General features: G+C 44.1%; 1 protein-coding gene across 1 annotated transcript; it reads left to right on the forward strand.

Moving 5' to 3' along the window:
* The first annotated feature begins 142 nt into the window (after positions 1–142).
* On the forward strand, positions 143–6,356 carry LOC310991612 (ubiquitin-conjugating enzyme E2 L3). Its single transcript, XM_083979399.1, has 4 exons — positions 143–265; positions 2,042–2,137; positions 2,231–2,417; positions 4,781–6,356. The coding sequence occupies exons 1-4, from the start codon at positions 239–241 to the stop codon at positions 4,933–4,935; spliced, it is 465 nt and encodes a 154-aa protein (XP_083835525.1). The 5' UTR covers positions 143–238; the 3' UTR covers positions 4,936–6,356.
* Positions 6,357–6,424: the final 68 nt, after the last annotated feature.

Below are 6,424 nucleotides of genomic sequence, written 5' to 3' on the forward strand. Positions count from 1 at the left end.
AAACTGTAGAGTTTACATTACAAAAGTCTGAAAGCAGTCTGGAGTCATAAAACACATTCACTTTAAAGGTTTTCTTATGGGGCTTTTTAGTGACAGAAAACTGGGCGTTTGCCCGAGATGTCCATTTCAGGGATCTAGTTGACGGGCTAATGGCCGATCCTCGGCCCCACAGTCAGACCTATGGACCAGACCCATATTCCCCGCGCTGTGTATTCTGGGAACACACAGTAATTTCAAGATGGCGGCGAGCAGGAGGCTGGCCAAGGTAAATCTCCCGATCTTGTTATTTTCATTCTATTTGTTCAGTGTCTAGACGGGTTGGCAGCTCTACGCCACTTTCTTCATTCGCCTAAACTCTTACAAAGCAATGTTACTGAATGAAGACGCGTTTTGGGGGCGGTTTCTAGGTTGAAAACTTGTTAAAAACGAGAGGTCACTACTGCTCACCCAGCCGACGGTAGGAAGCCAAGCACCGGCAAATTAGGCCAGAGAGTCTAGTCTGGAGTCAACCCCTCCGTAAAAAAACAACAACCGCCGTGTTGGTGCTTCGTTTGTACCGACCAATACTGACTACCAGGCAGCTAAGGGTTGTATGATCGATGTAGTGGGTCAAGATGTGGCTATAACAAAAGATCCTGGGCGCGTTTCCACCGCATAAGGCGTTTTGCTAATCAGCTAACACGCTAGCCCCGGATCTTAGCTGCGTTTTAGCGAGCTAGGTAGCCAGCTAGCTAGCCAGCGAGCGTTAGCCACAGAACTCTCACAGGCAGCCGGGTTTCATGGAGACCGTCGTCAAGGCGCGGTTGAGCACGAGCCCGGTGGTGTAAATCCACACGGTTCCAACATGAGTCACGGCCGTTACACACTAAACGACATTCATTAAACGGTTTAACGTCGATTCGAAAGAACGACGATAGAACATTACGCAAGGTCCGCGTTATCCTACCCGTTTGCATGTGATTAACGTCGGGTGTTGTGTGCCTCTCCCTCAGCCCCTTGTTCCCTGTAGGCCACATACAATGACCAGAGTCGGTAAATTACACAGTTATAGCGCACAGTGTTTGAACATTATAGTGTTTATTTCAGTCACAAAGCTAAAGCTGCCACCCACAGAATGGGAACGGTCGTATGTGAAAGTAAAAGTCAATTGAAATGTCACTGCCATCGAAGCAGGAAACAAAGAGCTGTGTTAATGATTAACGTTCCACTTCTTTTTGATTTGCCATTATTACTCCAATATACTTCCTTTTTTATAGATTAGAGAATGAAAGTTGATTTCATAGACGCTGTATGATTAGTACAGATTACTCTGGTAAAGTATCATACACTTTATGTGTGCGATGATGATCATAACGCAGGATGTGTCATAACTGAGACACGACGGTGACACTTTGCACAGAAGCTACTTTGAATCCGATGATACACTCAATAAAATATGTGGCTTGTAAACTTGGTTGCCCGAATACAATAAGGAAATCAGCCTGACAAAAAAACTTAAAGCATGAGGAAATTATGACCATAGTTATCAGCAGCACTGACTTAGACTAGTGTCAAGCCACTTTAGACTCATCCAGCCGATTGAAGATCAGGCTTAAACAACGCAACTTTGGTTTGTAGGAATTGGTCGAACCAGTATGTCAGGATTTACAGTGTGTAATTCTGCAGGTGTCCCACACAGCACCAGTGTCTTGATGACTTATCAGGCTGCTGTTTGTTAGACTGTATCATCACAGTATAAATGCCACTGATCACAGAATTTGATAGGCTAATGCATGTCTATTCCAGTACTTCATTGTTTTTCAGCACTACTGAATGTATGTTTAATATAAATTCCTGGTGCTAGACTTTAAACCATTCCCAAACTCTTTTTTTTATACCAACGTCACGCTAAATAAAATGAGTAAAAGTTCTACCATTTTTTTATTTCCTAAATGGACTTGGACTGTAAATGAACTAAAAGCAGGTATTTTATGTCTCTATTCTGTCTTGCTTTGCTGTCTTGCTTGTATGTGTAATATTCACTGTCTGCCTCTTTCCTCAGGAACTTGAAGAGATTCGCAGGTCTGGAATGAAGAACTTCAGAAACATTCAAGTCGAGGAGTCAAACCTATTGTCATGGCAAGGGCTCATCGTTCCTGTAAGTAACCGCTCCTCCTCCTTGTTTGACATGCCGGACAAATCTATAGGCCAACGGGTTCCTTTTTACTGACATCCACCCTCTCACTTTCAGGACAACCCTCCCTATGACAAAGGAGCATTCAGGATCGAAATCATTTTCCCCACTGAATACCCTTTCAAGCCTCCCAAGATCACATTCAAGACAAAGATCTATCACCCCAACATTGATGAGAAGGGGCAGGTGTGCTTGCCTGTGATCAGTGCAGAGAACTGGAAGCCTGCTACCAAAACTGACCAAGGTGGGTGTGTTAGCATTGTATACCACAGCTGAGGTAAGGTGTTGCTACAGCTCACATTATTACATTTGTGTCAACAGAACGGGCCTTTGAAATTCTTCCATAATGGTGCTAATGCAAGCTTTAATTTTAATAACAAAGTTAGACATTTCCACTTGGTAAGGTCAACTGATTTAAAACATTTTTTTTTTTAAAGCTGAGTCATGCTTGACACATAGAGATGCCCTGGTGGTCAGCAGTCAGTCATCATGATTAACCATTTTTCATTAAAAAATGGAAATATATGAACAAATACCAAAAGCATCTGTGTATTCCAGTACTCTGAGTTAAAGACAAACTGTAGATACCTTGTCCTATCAGGAATTAAACCTATATTTTAAATGAAACCCACTATAAAAGAAATGAGACAAGATCAAATTTGATAGTCAAAACAGGGTTGAGCCTCATCTGTGTACAGATCGTCGTGCAGCATTAAGTTAAATGTAAAACACAGATTTCTTCACACAGAGAGACAGACAAACAGACTCACAAGGTGAAACCAAAAGCATCCACACACCCACAGGAGGTAACAATGCTGTGAAGAGATCTGCACACACTTGCCAACATGGCTACCGCACGTTCACTGAAGGGTAGAGAGGAGGGAATAAGATGAAACTGAAACTATACTCGGTGTCTGACTGTGGCTTGGTTAGACAATGAACATGCAGATATATACACAGCTATCAGCTGTTGGTGTCATACTAATGTGCTGTTTATCTACATTCATTTACAAGTGCAAGTGGTGTTCAGGAAATTGCAGAATAAACTGCACCAAGGTCACAAGTCACTAGTGCAGAATAGTACCAGCCTATAACATACAGTAGGAACTGTCATCACACTATTCATGGTCTGACAGTAAATGTTTTGTAGACTGTTCCAGGATTATGAACCTTTGAAATTAGCCAGTGAAGGTAATTGTACTGATATGTGTTTCTTACTCTCAGCTGATAGATGGAGGAGATAAATATGAGTTTGTGCTGATGGATCGCGCTGTGAACGCTGTATTTTAACGTCACACCAGTGGTTTTCACGTTACAGCCAAATGACTACTGTCTGCTTTCACACCGTTTATTGGTGACGGTCACTTCCGAGAGCAAGTTCTTTTCAAAATAAAACGTCCAGGTGAGACATTCACCTAAAATTCCCCACAAAAACACAGTTGTGCATTTATAATGTCCCACTTATGAGTAGTTCTGATTGGACAGAGTTTTCCTTATGAAACTCATGTGGCCAAAGCAGCTCAGTGAGGAGGGAAACACAGCCGTCGCCTTTGGCATGCAGCTGCAGGAGGGCAACACAGCTGCTCACACATGCAGGTTCATCCCCTCAATCACTGCTCGACTTTGACCGACCCTGCTGCTGCTGCTGCTGCTGCTACACACGGTCCCGTCCTCTCCAGCAGCAGCAGCTGTCTGAGGAGGCAGAGGCTGCTGAGTTTGGGCCACTGCCGCCCCCTCTTGCCTGGGTCTGTTTTGACATGATTGATTTCAGCTCCAGGAAAAAACTTCGGCTTTTAACCCCCAGACTGAAGCAAAGTTTGTTGTGTTGATTGTTATATCTGCTGCCGGAGTTCAGCATGCGCCTGTTTTTATCAGATAGATGATAGGTTTTAATTTATTATGATAGACTGACAGCTGAAAGAACATCAGACCCTACTTGAATTACAAACTAATTAGCTAAATCAGTAAGTTGAATATGGCCATAGTGTATAATAATAAAATAATCAGGTTAATTACATTTGAACAATTTGATTCCTCATGTTTTCATGTATGATAAGACCAAAAATGAACACAGTTAGCTGAGTACTGGGTTACAATGAGTCATTTATTGAAAGTGTTGATCACTATAAGAGGTTTCCATCTAGTCATTAGTCACTTTTAAAAATAATAGTTTAAAAATGTTGCTCATGTTTCGCTGCTCACTGACTGAGCGACACCTTTTGTCTTAAGAAGTGCGAGTGTCATTTCATGGACTCTTTTCACTGTTGAGCAGATTGTTATCAGGTGTTTATTACATGCACAGACGTATACTTCAAATGTTCAGCTATGACTTTTGGACCATATTTGTAGTGTTGCTCTGTGACCATGGCCAAAGTCTGCGCAAGAGTGTAAGAGATATTAAGTTCTGATGTGTAATATGTCTGTTGAGCGGGCATCCAGTCTGATTGGGGCAGTAAAAGGACTTACCGTAACTAAAAAATGACCTGCACCCATTGGCCTCTTGTGATTTCTTGTAGATGGTTGTTGAACCATATTGGCCTTTTCTGTTTTTTCACGTTAATGATGGTTCCTATCTGACTTGTTTCTGTGGCTGTGTGTGTCTTGCAGTAATTCAGTCCCTCATCGCGCTGGTGAATGACCCCCAGCCAGAGCACCCCCTGAGGGCAGACCTAGCAGAAGAATACTCAAAGGACCGTAAAAAATTCTTTAAGAACGCTGAAGAGTTTACAAAGAAACACGGCGAAAAGCGGCCAATGGACTGATCACCTGACGAGCGTGTAGCCCCTCTCTCTCTCTCTCTCTCTCTCTGTCTCTTTCTCCCCCTCTCCTCTTATCTCACCTGCCCGACCAAAATACCAAACCTCCTCTCGCCTCTCTCGCTCCCCTCCCCCTCCACACCTCGCCACCCTCCTCGTTCACTCCCCTCCACCCACCCCACTGCCCCACACCAGTCCTCCCTGCAGCCCAGGAGCTGCCCAGCTGAAGCCCGGCAAGCGGCAGCCTCCCCATCCAGGACTCTCTGTGGATCAGACAGCTTCCTCCCTTTCCTCTTCCCTCCTCCTCTACCTCCTCCTCCTCCTCCTCCTCCTCCTTCTCCTCCTCGGCCATAAATATCCAGACCATTTCTAACTTTCTACTCTTTTCTTAAAGTGAAAAATGGAAATTGAAATGCTAAGGGAACACGATGTTCAGATGAAGTTAGATGGAAATACTCAGAGTAATGTGTTGATTTTCTGTTGGCTTTTCCTTCATATAAACAGCTCTTGTGTTAAATAGATCTCACTAGACATGATTTTTCTCAAGTATTTTATTTTTGCAGAGCAGGAGAAGTGATTGATTTACTCTTGTTTTTTTTTGCCCCATCACCAATGATCAAACGTGACCGACGTTAGAAGCTGTAGTTAGGACCTGGAGGCGTTTCCCTCCCCTCCTCTGCTTCTAGACTTGCACTGTTCTTCTCTGTGGAACAATCCCCCACACACAACTACACACACAGGTTGTAATCCTCTCAGCAGAAACACACTCTGACAAGCCACATACCGTGAATTAAATAGTTATCGCTGAAAATGCTACGGACGAAGTAAAATCAGTTCCATTTCCAAACCTGCTGCTCTCATCAGCAGCAGTTTCGTCCACATGTTCACACGTTCTCAGATGTACGTTGAGATGCTGTTAAACTGTTTCCTGCATCACAAACGGCTGCTGTCACTTTCTTTCCCTGAAGTAATGATAATTTTCCTCCTCTATCCACCTCCACATGTTTTTGCTTTCGGCACTTGGTGTATTAAATTGATGGGATTGTGGGAAGAACCTGTTCATTTAATTTGAATCTCCCACGCATGTCTCCTCTCCCACCTGTATAACCCACCTGTCACATCAGAGGCAGAGCCCTTTTCCACACTGAGACATATTCCAGCAGCAGGTTGTCAGCTGCCCGGTTGAAAGGGACCCGGCTCCTCGGGAGGGGGAGGGAGAAGCTGGAGGAAGAGGCGCTCGGCTGGAAAGGGAGCGCGGCTCCTGGGGCAAGCACCTTGAAGGCAGCTGGGAGCGGATTGGCTGACCGGGGATGTGTCAGGACATGGGAAGGGACTGCAGTGGCCAAAACTCCACCATGTAACAGCTGTTTGATCTGGTCCCAATATTGTTTCATAATAAAGATGGCTAACCATTTGGCCTCACTGTCTGCCTGCTGGTCAACTGGATCTTCACATGTTTGGCTTGTTTGACTGGACAGAGCAGAGCTAACACAGA

Source organism: Trachurus trachurus, assembly GCF_905171665.1.
Source record: "Trachurus trachurus genome assembly, chromosome: 9".
In the NCBI taxonomy this organism is placed as follows: Eukaryota; Metazoa; Chordata; class Actinopteri; order Carangiformes; family Carangidae; genus Trachurus; species Trachurus trachurus.

What these genes read in the sequence shown, in the direction of transcription:
- LOC310991612 (XM_083979399.1), top strand. Translation starts at nt 239, where the DNA reads ATGGCGGCGAGCAGGAGGCTGGCCAAG. An exon ending in CGAGCAGGAGGCTGGCCAAG is followed by an intron (nt 266 to 2,041) that starts GTAAATCTCCCG and finishes CTCTTTCCTCAG; the next exon opens with GAACTTGAAGAGATTCGCAG. An exon ending in TGCTACCAAAACTGACCAAG is followed by an intron (nt 2,418 to 4,780) that starts GTGGGTGTGTTA and finishes TGTGTCTTGCAG; the next exon opens with TAATTCAGTCCCTCATCGCG.